Source organism: Drosophila rhopaloa, unplaced genomic scaffold, assembly GCF_018152115.1.
Source record: "Drosophila rhopaloa isolate 14029-0021.01 unplaced genomic scaffold, ASM1815211v1 contig_163, whole genome shotgun sequence".
Taxonomy (NCBI): domain Eukaryota; kingdom Metazoa; phylum Arthropoda; class Insecta; order Diptera; family Drosophilidae; genus Drosophila; species Drosophila rhopaloa.
The window spans coordinates 8,653,108-8,668,551 of NW_025335043.1; the positions used below are offsets into that span (position 1 = coordinate 8,653,108).

Below are 15,444 nucleotides of genomic sequence, written 5' to 3' on the forward strand. Positions count from 1 at the left end.
TTTGGTTACATTTCGTTGTTGTTGTCGACTGACTACGTTTTTCCAATCAATTTCATTAATTTACGTTAAGTTTTTACTACGGTTTCGTTTTTGTCAGGGAAAGTCCCATTGTTTCCGACGCCATATGGTTAAATTTGCCATGAGCCAGAAGTGAATACGGAATGGGTTGACTGCGTGACCCATTTGAAGAGGTTTTTCAAGGATTTAATTAACAAGCGGATACGTTTTTGTTAGGTATATTCTGTTTATCATTAACATTATCCGGCTATACACCAAAAATTAGATATTATAATATTGCCATTAAGAAAGTTAAAAAAAAATGAATACAGTATTTGGTAGTCATCTAAATTTTAAAATTAAATTCTAAAGATTGGAATTTGAATAAATTAAAACCTTCCTTTAGAACCTTACTATATTTTATTATTTTAAAGTTTAAACTCCTATTATAATTTATAGGATGCTTTTATTGTTCCATTGTACCCTCAATCTATTCCTTTCACTTCGTTATCTTTTGCATTTGCATTATCTAATTGTATAGCTTGGAGTTCTATACTCTATCAATCGATGAAGCGTTTCCCCATACTTTCATGGTATAAACCACACAACCATTTGATTGGCACATCATCCTTTTAAACCATTCCGTGCTTATTCAGTCGTTGTGTTATCTTTTTCCTGGCGATTCATCTCCCTTGTATTTTCTTTACTATTTCCTCTCCATTTTAGTCGTTTGCCGCCGTCGATAAGTAAGTCCACCCATTGCGGGGAGTATATTTTCAGGGATATAAAAACATATGTACTTATATGTAAGCATGCACCACCCACTGAGAACCTATTTTACCACCCATCAGTCACACGCAGCTGTAGCCATGTACTAGATTTGTACATACCTCCATAATAATATACTATATACTAAAACGTTCAGATAGAGAGAGAAAGATAGGGGGCGAGCGAGGGAGAGGGGTAGAGAGAGCACTCGGCTTGAACCGATGACGGCGACGACTCTTGGCTGGTTTGGTAATCAAATCTAGGTGACCCAAATTGCACTGACCTAGTTTTTAAAACGGGGGCGGGGCGGGTCGGTGCGGTTCGGAATTGCCACCCAACACCAAATAAGAAAAACAACTGCAGCGAAATGTGTCCTTTGAGATCAAGTTTTGATACAACCACCACCTTAAATTTAAGTCTCAAACTTTTGACTCACTTCTTAAGCCGAAATGTAAAGTTTTTGGCTGGTCTTAAAACGTTGTATTTTTTGGTTTTTCTTTTCCAATTATCTTTCTCATATAAAGCGTATATTTAAGCAAGTCATAAAACCAACAGCCGTTGAAATGTTTCTTTATTATTTTCGTGTGTTTGTGCATTGCAATGTTAATTCAAGTGAAGGACAAATAATATGCAAGTTGACAATGGAGCGGGATGACGAATGACAATGCGATGGTGTCAACAGCTTTGGGTTAAAGTTAAACGGTGTCAAAACTAATTAATTTGTTTGCCAACTGAAGGATTTTGCAACTGACGAATTGGCTTGCAAATAAACCAAGAATTTTAATCAACTTCTTCATAATGAGCCAGCCTCTCTAATAAGTTGATATTTTCTTGTTGAAAAAAAATACATTTTTATAAAAGTCTAATATCTAGGAAAATGTTCCTTTAAAAAATTAAAAGTTACAAAATTCCACATGAATATATTTTAAGCTTTTAAGTAGGAAAAGGAAATATTCCAAATATTTAAATTAAAAAGGTCGAGTATAAGTCAAAATACTTCCTAAATCACAATTATTCCGTCTTCCATTTCTTCTTCAAATCAACATTTATTACAATTGGTACCCAATTAATCCACTTTGCACAATAGTCAAATTGAGTGCCAAAAACACATATAAGAAATTTTTTTTTACAAAATATAAAAACGAAACAGAAATTGATTTCGAAATCAAACGCACCAAAAACCAAAAAAAAACTACGCAATTTTGTAGTTATTAGTGTGTGCGTTGTCTATACATGAAAAACAATAAAAACAATACACACGCAGGCAGATAGACTGAAAAATTATGTAAGTTCACGTGAAAAGCAACAACACGAGATACAGATATTTTCTTAAACAATATACAAAAACGATGAAAAACGTTTTCAATGTCTGTTTTATGATATGTTTTCCACTGTTTTCTGTTTGCCTAGCTGCAATTATTATTACAATGTTATATGTCTGCCATGATCTAAATTTCCCAACTAATTATTGCGACAAAATGTCAGGCAGTGAGGAGGAGGTGTGCGATTTGCAAAATGCGTATGAGTAATTTTAGTTTTATTTGTTTATGAACAGCGGCGTCCAAAAATATAGTTATATGAGGTGATTCCAATAACTGATACTAAGAGGGTAATTTTTAGGTAATCTGTCAATTCTAATTTGTTGAGTATTAAACAATCTTTGCATTTTTTAAAACAGTTTTTGAAAATGCTTATTCCTAATACTTTTTTAGAGCAACTTAAAACACAAACAAAATGTATGCCTAACTATTATTTCCAGTAATTACTGTAAAACTTAAAAACTATTATCTTTGACTAAAAACGTAATAGTTACGTTTACCCGATATTCGTTTGGAATTTGTATGGATGTACAGCTTGATTACAACCGATTCTGGTTGTATAAATTGTTACATTAATTAATTTAAAATTTTATAATTTATTAAAAATAAATTTGAAAAAATTTTATATTTGCCCTTCAGAAATTACTAAAAATATTATGATTTGATTTAGACAAATGCCGCTACTAACTTCCCCGCCACTATACATGACTGCCCGCGTATCACCATATTTTGTTAAATCTAAATACGCACTCCATCTCGCTCTGTCAAACGGCCACATTTTCGGTCATGTGTGCGCAGGAGCGAGACAAAAACTTGGCCAAGTGCAGTAGGCCATGCAAATAGTCAAAGTGGGTCAAAAAGTGGCTATCAAAAGCTATATCAACATCAACTATGGCTGCCATTCGAACCGAAAGCTCCGGCCCGCTTCGTTTCTTCTTCGGGTGTTTTTTTTGTATCAACAGATAAGCCGAACACGAATTGTAAAGCAAATTATAAAAATAAATAAAAACGAAACGCACTTCCCTCACCGCCACCCAAAAAAAAATATTTCTTGTTTATTTAAATATGAGAAGAGTGACAACACAAACAGCAACAACAATGAGCATAAGAAATATGGTTACATCATAGCGACATATGGCTGAGGTGTAAATTATTTCATTATTTGCTGTAACAATTTTTATTTTTATATTGGTTTAAAGGTCTCCATTTGATTATGAAATTTTGGAAGTGTGATTAAATGGGTTTTATATTTATGGCCTTGATGGGTTGTTTTTGTATTTTCCAGTTGTCACGTGTTCATATATTTATATAGTTAGATAGTAATATAGAAACCGATGAATTGGTAAAGCAAATACAATTTAGAGAATTTAAAAACAAATTTGACAAAGCTAATAAACGAGAATTTTAGGAGGATATACAATCTGATACCAATACAAAAATTTATGTTTGTTGTAAATGTGGTTCGCCAATATTATTATAATATATTCTGTGTATTCTGTATATTCTGTGGATTTGATAATGTTTTTATTTCTTTTGCGTAACGTATTTCATTTAGTGGACTTCCAAAACAAAAAACATCAAAATCTCATTAACTCGATTATCTTATGAATTTTTATTTAAGCTGCTTAAAACCGCAATAACATTTAGAGTACATGTACATCCTCTTCCACTCCTCTCTAGGCTTAACATTTTTATGGAATTTCCAGGCCCAAAACAAGGTCTTGAGTAATAAGCCTCCCCAAAGCAATTTCAGCATTTGAAAGCATTTAAATTTACAACTACAGAGAAAATCATAAATAATCATAATTGCTGCATAAATAACTTCATTGTCTCTTTCTTGCTTACCAAATTACCTGAGGGGGTGAAAACAACAAAAACAAAACCCAGAAAATAAGCAAAAATAAGCCAAGACCTGCCGCAACAATTTTAAAAAGCAAAGTGAGCAAAAAGTACATAAATTAAAATGCAAATAAAAGTATATGTAAGCGAGAAGAAGGGAAGTGTCAACAGAAAGTGCAATGGGCAGCGTAATTGTTTTTCGAATTGAATAATGAAGCAAAAATTCAATTGATAAGGTGGAAATGATAAGAGTATTTGGATCTGTGCCTCTTGTTATTTTTGTCAAGCGAGCGCTTATCTGTAAAAGTGCGTTTGGTGTTCCATTTACCTAAACTGCAAACAGTTGTTCTCGTTTCAGTTTGCTGATTCTCTTTTCTTGTTTTTCATTTTAATTTTTTTCCGTTTTTATTTTCCTTTCTGAATTTTGTATTTTATTTTTTCTCTTTTATTCATTTGAGCTTTGTAGCGAAAAGCTCACATGAGTTTTTTATTTGTTTTAGTTTGCATTTGCTGTTTTCAAAAAAAAAAATGTAAGTTTTTTTTTACCGGGGGTTCATTTATTTTTTCTGTATCTTTTGTATCAGTGTCTGTATCTGTATCTTTTCATCTTCGCCTGCTATCTTTTGTATCTGAGGATCGTTTAAGTTTCCGTTTTTTTTGCTCGCTTTTTTTTGCAGTTGGCGCCACTCAACTATGCACACACCCACACATACAGCCAGAATGCCCGCACACATGTGCAAACTGCAAAAGCTCCCCTCAACCGGCAAAAGCTTTCAAATTTACCCTAGTATGCGGGTTCTTTATCTATGCCCGTGTGCTTGTGTGTGTGGGTGCGGAGGATTGTGCGTGTGTTGGTGAGACAGCCGCCTGCAAAGCAAATTTTAACATTTTTTTTTCAAGAATAAACTATTTGCGCGTGTAGTTGTGGCTGGAAGATTAAAAAAAACTGTTCAACTTGGGCGATTTCTGAATGCGCTGCGTGTGGCCGGGTAAAGGAAATAAAAGAAGAGAGAAAGAAGGAAAATAAAGACAACGATAAGACCAAAAATACGAACTTATCCGATTTTTGTTGTGATCTTTAAAACATTTAAGAACCTAATGAAGCATGAATGTATGATCATGTATTCTTGATCAACAACTTTATCTGCTTAAGCTGTTCACAATAAAAGCAGGCAGCAATAATTAGCTGTTAACCAATAAATACAAATAAATACAACCAAAATGTTTTATTTACCATATAAACTCATATTTTTCAAGAAGTGAACAAAAATAAATTTTAAGTTACTAGCGCACTTCTAAACATTCCTGATATCAAAACCATATTTTTCTCAGATCGTAATCAATTTGTTTGAACAACAAAAGTTTAACAAATAATTCCATAAGTATCAATCAAGGCTAATAGCTGCATTTTGTTGAAATTTAGGTTAAGTATTCTCTTCTCTTTTCCCCGCATAATTACTTATTGATACCCAATCAGTAAAGTTGACACATGACGTATACGTAATATGAAAACGTCGACATTACGTATACGCGGTGATAAGCTAAGATAAGAACCGAGTTGTACAAGTATCTCTGCTATGCAATTCCCACACCTGACCGCTTTCAATGCTCGTGGTAAATGTAACAGCGCAATTTCAAGACAAGAGAACCGATAGTAAAATACGCACCGTATCGAGCGGGTTATGTTGCCAGCAAATGTGCCAATAAATAACCGATTGATGACAATATAACGTTGAAGTTAGCTTACATAAGCCCTGATAAAAAACATTAAAATAACATAAATATTAACATCCAAGTCGATTAAGCTTCGTCCGTCTGTATGGATGATGCTTAAGATGATCATTCTTTCGAAGAAAAGGTTTTTTTAATAAGATCCCCCCTCCATTCACACTCGCAGATCACTTTTTTATCGAATATATCCGGAAGTTTAAGAAATGGTAATCTTTTCGGATATGTTTCCATACATATTTTTGTTGTATTCTATAATGGGTTCATAAAGGCAAAGCACTTGATATAATTTGGAAACCGTGAAACAAAATCTAAAAAATCAAAATGAAAACGAAAACGTCATAAATTAAATTAAAAGCAGATAACCCCGAAAAAATAACAATTAAATAAATAAATACAAAGAAAATAGAATGCAACTGGGTCAGGGTGCAAGTGCGAAAGAGACGCACGGGGGGATGAGCAAGTGAGACGGCCAGAGAAAATGAGAATCAACTTGTGCAGCGTAGAAAGGAAAAATCAATGCGCATTCTCTGTTTGTTTTTCTTGCCCTCTCTTTATCTCCATCTCTCTCTCTATGTCTTTCTCCCTCTCACTCGCCGATTGCATCTCTCGCTGCACAAATCCCACCCATTCCCCCACCCATTTGGCATTGCAAAATTAGTGCAGAGCAGCGCTGCCGGCGTCGGCAGAATCGCAAACAGTGAATGTGGCACAGGGTCAACTGGCGACCCATTAGCACACTTTTCCACTGGGGGCGGCAAGGGGCATGGGGCAAGGGGGAGTGGCAGTATGACTATATGGCTATAGGAGCCAGACGCCCCAGACATTGCGAGAGTGCGAGACTCACTTTCAATGGCATTTGCCTTTTTTTCGAGCTAAGGTTAACAACAATAAAATGGTCAAAGCGATGCAGTAACAATAACAGCATTAAATAACAACAACAACGAAATCGCAATTTCCATTTGCATCATCAAACAAATGAAAAATGTTGCAGCAACAATGGAAAATAATTTTATGGGCGATTATTCAAGATTAGGCAAATGTATTAATATTAAAAGAATTTAAGCCCGCCAGAAATTTATGCAGTTACAAACATCTTTGTATTGTCCAACTCCAACAAAAAAGTTATTAAAAGTTATTTATTACAATAACAAATTCAAGTTGTATACGTCTTTTTATATCAAAAGGTCATTTATAAATAATAATAATTTATTTTACAAACCATATGCTTTTATTTTCTTTCCAAGCTGCCACAAAAAAACTTAACCGCAGTCAAAAATATTTAATATTTAAAGGAAATCAAAGCCCACTTCAGAAATCCTATAGAAATAAGATATGATTTATAATACTAGGATTTACTTGATAAAGTCCCAATTCAAATTGATAAGTTGTATTTGCAATCCAGTTATTGGCTTAATGATATTTTTAGACAAATAAAATTAATTTCAACCCTGGAAAAAGTTTACTTGAAACAATATAGACACTCAAATTATACAATTCCCGGTTTTCAATGTAGACCGTGAAAAGTTCAACGATTCTTTAAGCTATAAAACCTTACTAGTTAAACAATTTCACACAAATAAAACAGTGGTTTAATTTAAAGAAAAAACATTCCTCTGAAACCCGACTAATAAGCCAATTACTATGCACTTAGTTAAACAATTTGCAAACAAAACTAAGTGCCCACACCCTCGAAACTCCCCTCTTCGATTACCTGTTCTAATTGCTTGCATTATCATTATTATTGTTCAGTTGTTACAATTGAATGCTTCGGTTTGGGTTGCGTTTTGTTTTATTTTTGTTCTTAAGGGCAAACTCGGCTCTACTAAACTTGATATTTTTCAATGTTCCATCCTTGATTGCATTTACAAGATTTCTGTTTTCTGATCGCTTGACTAAGCCTTATTGTTTGTGTATCGGTGAGTTAAGTTTGGGTTCAATTACCAATTTGCGGTTTGGTTTGCCAATGGCGAATCGTGAGAAAGAATTAGAATTCAAAGCAAGTGTGAATGACCAATGTGGAGGATAGAATGCGAGGGATTTTTTCACTTGCTTGCAATTATATATTGTTCACTAATTACACATAATATTATTTTAAAGAACAAACAATCGGCCATAAGGCCATGTATAAAATAAGGGAATTACCTAATAAAGTTTACAATGTATTGGTTTTACAAAATTAGCACAAATTCCTTGTTGTTTATTGAATACTACTTAAATTTTCACAGCCTTTTTTTAATATTTAAGGTACACCCTATTTTTTTTAATTGGTAGTGTAGTATATACTTCTAACATTATAAAAGTTAGTTGGTTTAAAGATTTAAGAATATGTGATTGAATTGACAAAATGTCAAGCCCACTAGTCAAGTACTTTCACTATCAATTATTCTAAGACTGTAATTAAATTATAACTTTCCGGTTTCAATCAGATATAATTATATCGTATTTGGTTCTTTATCCATTCTTAGGCCTTTCCATTTTCTCCTGACCTTTTTGCGAGATTAAAGTGAATTCCACAACAACCTAAAACCAGGTCAATCTATATTTCGCATTGCCCCTTTTAAATCTTTAAACTTTTCCCAATGCCAAACATTACGCCGTTTTCAACAAATCCTTTTTCAAAGTCAGGCCACAAAATGACCTGAAGGTCGGAGCTTAAATCAGACGTGGCAGACATAATTTGCATATAGAACAACCTTGAACACCCAAGGACTCTCCGGGGGTGGTGGAATTGTCCTTGGGACACAGGCCGCTACAACGGCGACAGCCTTCGCATCAATGCAAGGACCTTGAAATGCATTCAACGCTAGAACCAGTGCATATAGCATATGTAACCCACACAGATATGTACATACACATATAAGCTATAAAACTATATGCTATATATGCAGTCAATGTCGTGCCCCAATTTGCCGCTGCTATTTCGTTTTCTTTTTGCGCATTTTTCAAAATGCAACAAGCTGCTAGCTGACTTTGACCCATTTAAATCCTTTGAGGTGAGCATAGACGCACGACAACGACGCCGGCAGAAGCAGCGACGCCGGTGCGGTGCGGTGGGGTACGGTGCAATCTGTGTCAATGTCAGCCGGCGTTGCGGGCGGCGGCGGCGGTGGCGGTGGCGGCGTCGTCGGCAAATAAAACCAACTGAGGCAGAACCGCGCCAGCAACAAAAGTAGCCGCAACAACAGCTGCACACTGAAAACTAACATCTAATTCGCTATTTTGTATAGCACTTTAATATCAAACATTACATTTGTTAATTGCATATTGAATTAAAAAAAAATCAGAAAAAAAAAATTATCAGAGATTACTTTTCAAGAATTTAATTTATTTGGAACTCTATTAAATCACAAGAAGTTATATGAATATTTAAGCCCAAAGCCGTTAATGATATTGCGAATACGATATTGCCCCAATAGTGGCTTGTTACAAAAACTGTTGCCTACATACAGGTGCAATATTCTAAATTTGGGTGCACCCAAAATATTACACTTAAATGGTTGTTTAAGAAAGCGGAAAACACCATTTATTTTGTTTAGATTTTTAATGTACATTTTAATGAACCGTACATAAGATACTTATTAAAAGAACATTTACTTTAAAGAATTCAAGACTAACGATTGACAAACGATACATTTTATATTCATAAGTATTAATAAAATCAAAAGGTGACATTTTTCGCTCACTGTAGACGGGGAGAGTGTGCAATAGAGAGCGTGAGGAAGGGGGCAGAGAACACGCGACTCGCTGCGCCGACTGCGACGTCGACAGCGCTGCGCCTGATGCACACAATGACCTTCAAATTTCTATGCAATTTCGCTTTTTGTTTTTGTCTCGCATCCTTGGACCCAATCTCCAATATTAGAAAACGCAAGCGAGCGCAGCAACGATTCGTTTGCGCTTGACCCAAATTCTAATACCCCATGTGACCTTGCTCCATTTTGCCTCTCTTTCTAAGGATGAAATAAAAGCAGATGGAAAATTTAAGCTGCACTTTGGGGGTTTCCCTCGAAGGTTGCCAAGTGGGTGAATTAAATGCCTCTAGAAAGGGGTGGAAGATATGTCTGTGCTTCTGACATTGCCGAATGTCAATAAAGTTAATTTAAAAAGCCAGTATCATGCAACCAAATACAGTACAAAAACAAACAATATGCTGACAAAAAAACAACCTTAAATACATATGTCTGTAATGTTTGATCATTCATCATCAACATTTGGTGGCAGGGGCCTGTCTCAGTTTGCTCATTTAATTGCTATTCACGAATCGACACACGTATCGAGCGAACTTTATCTTCATTTGCATTTCCACACACTATTTGGCTGGCTAAGGGGATATGTCTTTAAAAGGTCTAGAAATATTTCCATTTAAACCTTATGGATTTTGTTATTTTTGTTTTTAAGTTTTTATATATTCTTGTGAATTTTTTTGTAATATTTAAATATGTTCACCATCGAATAATTATATGTATTAACACTGTTTCAAAAAAGTAAATCAAATTATAGGCTTTGAGTAAGAATGTTATACTTTTGGTTTTAAAGAAGATTTGGAAAGATATCTTTCATTTTGTAACTATCTTATTATTGATTCTAAAGCGCTCAGAAAAAATTGTTCGTGTAAAAGAGCATTTAAAATTCGGTGTTCCCAAAACAACACCCGAAAGTAGGTTAGTTGCATTTTTATAGACATTTCAAATGGATTTTTATGGCTGCATCCGACGCCAGGCCGAATAACATGGAGCTAAGTGCGAGGCCAACTGAGCGGAAAGGGGATTTTGGGGGGATGGGGGACGGGGTACCGAGAGTGCTCTGTGCATATTTAAACTTAGCATTGCACTTGGCACACAAAGATTTAAGACGACCATCTGGCCGACTGACTGGAATACCGCAGGGGCGTGCACGCCAGTAATGACAAGTTAGTGAAAACATCAAGGTTGTGACTCGATTTAAATTGAAATTGTAAAAATGTAATAAATGTCATTTGAATGCGTGATAATTGCATTTTAATTGGGTCTTTTGGTTGCTTGTCTCTGAAAATCGTGTCTATAAAACACCTATTATCTACACTTTAAATATCCTTTAATTAACTTTTCAAAAATTATTAGCATATTGACAACCGAGTTGCATTTAAAAGTATTCTTAATCTTATAAAGATTTTGTGAGCCTCATAAATTAAGACCATTACCAGTTATGTTTATGTTTATTTTGTTATTGGATTTGCTTTTGTAATACATATTATTTGGGTTTACGCTGCCTTGAATTGTTACAGAATTTAGTTCGTAACCTTTTTTGTCGTTTCTTTAATCTCTGTTATTATCGTAGTTTTTACTAGTTAAATACTCCACATTACAAACTTTTATTTTGATTTAGTACTAACATGAATTCACTGAATTTTATTATATTTTATATCAATTTTATATTTGATTTATTTATTGTACACGATATTTGGTGGGTTTGTTAGGTAACTCTGTATTTGTCATAATTTCTAAAGTTTTTTATTTGTATTTTATCCATTTTTCACTTTTTGCAGCAACAACATAATATTGCCAACCATTTTGCCTTGGAATTTAAAGGGGGGTTATGGAGAAAATAGCAAGGGAATCCAAAATAAATTCTTGACTTACCTCCGTTGTCGTCGATTTCCAGGCCGAATTCATCCTCGGACATGGATTCATCGTCGGTGCTGAGATTGGAGCCACTGTGATTGTCGCTTTGCAGGTGATGATGCTGCTGTTGCTGTTGGTGTTGCTGCGGTGTTGTACTGGCACTGCTAGTGTGGTTGCTGTTGGGCGATGTTGTTTTTGGGGCACAGGAACTGGCGGCCAGCTCCTCAATACTGTGCAATGAGCTCCTCGTTGGATTGGCAGTGTTATTATTGGATGTAGTCGATGTTGTTGGCACTGCTGTCGATATTGTTGTAGCACCTGAACCCGATCCCGATCCTGTTCCGGTTGTGGTGGTACTAATGTGACTATCATCCTTACCCACCTGCACTTCAAAGTCCAACAATTGGGCCGTAGTGGATGATAGGAAATTACTGGTGGAAACGGAAGTCGATGAATTGACTGCAAGTGGTTTCAATTGATGATATTCCACGGGCGGAACAATGATGCTAGTAGCAGTGGTGTGGTTCTGGGGATTCTTTTGCAACAAGGCGGGATCAATGCACTCGTTGGCGGAACGGTGGGTGGGAAATAAAATATTGGCAAACGATGGCACCGTCACAGATTCAATGATCACCGAACCACCGTTCGATGGCCTCACTGTCTTAGCCTCCAAATTGTTGTTGTTATTATTATTGTTGTTATTATTATTATTATTATTTGTGGTAGTAGCTGTTGCTGTTGTCGTAGTGCCCATTAGTGTCATATTGCTATTGCTATGAGGATTTGGACTGGCCACAAAGAATCGATCGCACAAACCGCTCAAGGAAATGCCACCATCCAATTGACTGCCATCGATCGTTTGCAAGGAACTGAAGTTGTCTGCAGTTGCCGATGTTGCTGCTGCTGCAACGGTTCCTGCTGCAGATCCCATTGTTGCTGTTGCATCCTTCTGTTGCAATTGCAAGTGGGAGTAAAAGGGCAATAATGGTGTACTGCCGGCGGCCAGCATTTGATCCTTGTGATGGTGGGGCATTAAGAGTTGCTGCTGCTGTTGCTGCTGATGTTGCAGATGGTGATGGTTGCTGGTAGCTTCTGTTGCATAGGTGTTGCTGCTGCTTTCTGCCAGCATAGGTACATTGAAGGTATCCATTTTATTATTATTTTACTTTATCTTTTTGTACGTTTCGTTGTGATGTGTGGGATTGGTTTTTTGTTGATTCGTAATGGCAGGTAACGATAGTATTAGTTTGTTTAAAATTGCTTAAAGATCTGAAAAGGCAAACAAATTTGTAATATTATTTATAAATTTACGTCGGTTACAATTGTTTTAAATACTAATAGAGAAACTTAATTTTTATTTTCAATAAACATTAATTTTAAGGAAGTAGGACACGGATATAAAAGGTCTAGGTTAAGCCAGGGTCAAGTTGAAGGTTGGGTCATAGGGAATGTGGGCCAAGGACACGTCTAATGGTTGTACAAAGCAGGCCAAGGTCAACTCTTTATAAAGTCAGGGGTAAAAGCTTTTAAAGCTTTTTCGGTACCACTTGATTACCCAGCCAATAACTTTGTAGGTTAACAATCTTACATATTGGTTTGTTCCTGTTTTATTTTATCTTTTGAATTATTTTCAGTTCATAAAGAGTTGTTAACCTCTTAAGTGGAAATGCAAAAACATACACCACGCAAAAATATTTGACATTTGTTTTGCTCTTGTGAACATTTCATAAAAATCATTTTTATATTAAAGGTGCATTGTTTTTTTACAAGCAATGTTTTATTTAGAAATGAATTAGTTATGAAATATTTTCAAGCAATACGATCAATTTTTAAGGAGCCTTGGAATGCATTTTATCGAAAAATATACAACAAAAGATACAATTTTAAATTATTTTACTTTGGCAAAATATTGTTAAATTAAAGTATATAACTAAATTCCTCTTCGTGCAGATATTGGTTAGCTTTCCTCTTGAAACTAACTAAATCAGTAATGTATTTTTGTTCCCCCATTCAAAATAATTTTACAGTTCGCGAAACATAAAACTGGTAACATTTTCCCACTGACTGAACCCTGTGAATATCCCCTTTTCGTGAGACTTCAATTAACTTCACTCGACTCCAAGTTCTTCACTTTTCGTTGTCCAATCTCATCAACCCCCGTGTCTTCCACAGAGAAAAATAATTTACAATAATTGTAATTTTACTATGTAAAAACATATATTTTTTAATATTTCATTTTACTTGTTGTTCTCAAGCAGGACTTAATTTAAAAAATATTAATTTAAATACAAATTGACCTTATGATATTTAAGATAAAGAAAAATGATCTTATTATATGAAGATCATGTCCAAAATATATGTTGTTTTTTTCTGTGCTCGATCCTCACCATTTTAAGAAGTTAAATGCAATAAAATAAAGCTCCGCCAACTAGACAAATGGTAAAAGGGGGTTTTGGGGAAAGAGAGGGAGCGAAAGGAAGTTGAGAAGTGGGGAGAATCGAGAACTTACCTTTCATGCAGCTGACGTCGTTGTTTTTCCTTTTGTAGTTTTTGTTTTGCGCATGCGCCCGGTTTCCATGAATTCCAAGACGAAGATCGCGGAGGAAGAAGAAGAGCTCTCTCTCCCTCTTTTTATGTATACAAAAACCAGTTGGAACCGAAAGCAAAAGTTCTATTATTATGTCTTGGTTTTGTTGTTGTTGTGGTTGTTGCTGCTCTCCCTCTTTCTCTGTCTCGCTCTCAGTGTGGGAATTCGCATATGTGGAGAACGCGAATTTATAATTCGCAAAACAAAGCTTGCGTGTGATTCATTTCGCCGATCGTTGTTGCTGCTTCTCCCGATCGTTCTCGCTCTCTGACTTTCGCTCTCCGAGAGCCTTTTCAGCATATTTCAGCACACGCACACACACGCAACGCCGAACGCATTTGGCGATTTATTTTTTTATTTGTTGCTTTATTTATTTTGTATTTATTCCCATGCTATTCTCCTTCTATTCTCTGCTATTTCCTCTTCCCGATTTTACACACACTAAAACTTCTTGCACAATCGTCGCACGCGCGCAACAAGCGAAAGCTCTCGGAAACAACAACTATAAATTGCAATTCCTACTACACACACACACACATGGTCACACCGTGTATATACACATATGTACTGGGCTTCTACTGGGCATTCTGTGTTGTTGTTTTTCCGTTTGCCTTTGCTAATTTTCGTCTTGTTTTTTTGCTTTTGCTCCAATTCTATGACACAACGCTATCTTCCCACTTTGTGTTAATTTTTAAACAAAATTGCACATTGAAATTCAGCGAAAGTCGAACAAGAAGAGGGTGAAGGGGCGATCAAAAACACACTCCCGTTATGGACGCATAGGAAATATTAAATACACACACAATTAACGCCAGTTCGTTCTTTTCCGCTTTTTTTACTTTCACTCTCACTTTCTTTGCTATCTTCTGGGCTATTGTTTATTCGCTGGCTTCATTTTTTTGGGAAAAACTATTCCGCGCAAAAAATTAGGTCTGTAGGCCACACCACAACGACTCGAACGGGAACACTGTTGTTGGCGTAGGTAGAAGAGACCGAAAGCCCTCGCACACATACAGGCGTGTTCGGGATAGTGTGTGGGGCTGCAAGCGGGGCCAAGGACAGAGAGGCAGCATTCTTGGCCTTTAAAAAAACGTTTGAAGAACAAGGACGGCAATCATATGAAAATCGAAAGCTTTCAGCTAAAAGCACTCACACGTACCCACACTCGGGCATGGCAGACCAAGCTTTGGCGGGCGACATCTGGAAAAAAATCGATAACGATTAAATTTAAGTTTTTGGCGGTTAAATTCCTCTTATGCCAGACAAAGTTTATATTTGGTTTGTATTTTTGGGTCGATTTTTCATAATTTGTATGAGCTAACTAATTTCCAAATTTTTAAAATTTGTTTTTGCTGAAAGGTGACCAAAAACCTGCACTTCTAAGTCCATAACTTTTCTTACAGACATCCGATTCCGCAATGCCATATTTCTAAATGATTGTGGTTTAATTCTCTAAAAATCTGTATACTCATCTCGTTTTTTATTTTTGGATCGGTTTTTCGTAATTTTTATGAGCTAATCCCTTTCCAAATTTTCGAAAAATGGCTTTGCTGAAAAGTGACCAAAAACCCGCACTTCTAAGCCCATAACTTTTCTTACAGAC

At 35.7% G+C, this 15,444-nt stretch overlaps 1 protein-coding gene across 1 annotated transcript in view; it reads right to left on the minus strand.

The window, feature by feature from the left end:
• Window positions 1-14,827, minus strand: part of LOC108044442 (nuclear hormone receptor FTZ-F1) — a 43,083-nt gene extending 28,256 nt beyond the window's left edge. Inside the window, exons 1-2 of the mRNA XM_017123455.2 lie at window positions 13,764-14,827; window positions 11,273-12,523 (exon numbers count right to left, since the gene is read on the minus strand). Of these exons, the coding sequence (XP_016978944.2) occupies window positions 11,273-12,404 (1,132 nt within the window). The 5' untranslated portion in view covers window positions 12,405-12,523; window positions 13,764-14,827. The remainder of the gene's footprint in view (window positions 1-11,272; window positions 12,524-13,763) is intronic.
• Between the last annotated feature and the right edge of the window lie 617 nt (window positions 14,828-15,444).